This window comes from Triticum dicoccoides, chromosome 7A (assembly GCF_002162155.2).
Source record: "Triticum dicoccoides isolate Atlit2015 ecotype Zavitan chromosome 7A, WEW_v2.0, whole genome shotgun sequence".
Taxonomy (NCBI): domain Eukaryota; kingdom Viridiplantae; phylum Streptophyta; class Magnoliopsida; order Poales; family Poaceae; genus Triticum; species Triticum dicoccoides.
Window position 1 is genome coordinate 666,967,343 of NC_041392.1, and position 1,543 is coordinate 666,968,885.

At 58.8% G+C, this 1,543-nt stretch overlaps 1 protein-coding gene across 1 annotated transcript; it reads left to right on the plus strand.

Annotated features, from left to right (window-relative positions):
* The first annotated feature begins 227 nt into the window (after positions 1-227).
* Positions 228-1,343, plus strand: LOC119333838. The gene has a single exon (XM_037606592.1). The coding sequence runs from the start codon at positions 228-230 to the stop codon at positions 1,341-1,343; it is 1,116 nt and encodes a 371-aa protein (XP_037462489.1).
* Positions 1,344-1,543: the final 200 nt, after the last annotated feature.

The window sequence follows — 1,543 nt, forward strand, 5'->3', positions numbered from 1 at the left end:
AGGCGAAGAGGGGGCGCGAGTTTCCGGAAAAGGCGGGAAAAAAGAATCGCGCGGGAAGCGCATCGACTGATCTGCTAAAAAACTAAACATGGAAATCCATGTCCGACTAGAGCTTGGGACGATGAGGCGAATCCGATTTCAGACGGAAGCGCGTCGTCTGCACACCATATAATCCCCACCCCACCGATCAATCCAATCCCTCCTCAAACACAACTTGCTAGGAAACCATGGCCGTCACGAAAGCGAGAAAAGCAGTCAAGAGATCAACTTGCGCCACCGCCGACGCTGGAGCCGGAGCCGGAGCCAGCAGCTCCATGTCCATGGCGCCTCCGCCCGGTCCCGGCGGGTTGAACGAGCTCCAGCAGCCGCCGCTGCTGCCTCCCGGCGTCTACTTCAACCCGACCAAAGCGGACAGGATGGGGTTCCTCAACCGGTGGATCGCCGGCGACGACAAGATGCCCGACGCGCGGGGGTTCATCCTCCACGCCGACATGTACGACAACGACCCCTACGCGCTGCAGCGGCTGCACCCGCCGGCCAGCGCCCGCGAGGGCAAGTACACGTGGTGGTTCCTCGGCGAGAGCAAGTTCCAGAGCCCGTGCAGCGCGACAGAGAACAAGCGCGCCGACCGCAGCGTCCGGACCGGCGGGTTCTGGCGGGTGGAGCAGAGCAAGGAGGAGCTTCGCGAAGAGGGCGGGCGCAAGAACTGCTTCGGGTTCTACTGCGTCCCGATGAAGCGCAAGACGCCGTGGCTCATGCAGGAGTTCACCAGCGACAGGGACAGGGGCGACGGCAGGAGGGGCGTGCCCGCGCTCCACAAGCTCTACGTCACACCGCGCGCCACCAAAGAGGGCCGGAGGGAAGTCTACGGGGAGGACGGCCTGACGGCGAGGAACAAGAAACCTGTCCCGGCAGACTATTTCGCCGCCGCCGCCGCGCTGATGCCGCCGGGGAGTGTCCGTGGTCTCCGGCAAGAACACGTTGAGCCGCCACGGCCACAGGCGTCGGAGCTGCTGCCTTCGCCCCCGCCCCTTCTTGATTACGGCGACGACGACGATGGCCAATACTTCATGGATGACATAATGTCGTCGGTGGGTCCTCTTCACTACGACGATGGCGAGAAGGGGCAGAACTCCATGGGGCCAGCCAACGTTCTTGGTCAGTACCAGCAGCAGCAAGATGAGGACGGGCCTGAGGATAATTTCAGCATCTCAATGGACCAACTCATGAGAATACTTGACAAGCCAGCGGAGACGACGGTCGAGGGGAGAGAACCGGCGTGGGACTCGTTGCCGGATATCGTTGATCATGATGAGTTCGTGAAATTCAACAAGGATGCTTAGATTGCAGCTCCACTTAGACTGAGAGATCCAAGTTCCACTTAGACACACTGATCGCTTGATCTGCTAGCTAGAGACTATTCTTTGGTTGATTAATTTGGTTTGGGGGATTTAATTTGTGTTGGGTTCTAGTCTATGCTAATAGTAGTTCTCCCTGTACCGTGTGTTTGTATTAGACTCAAAAATGTAATGTGATGTTCTTT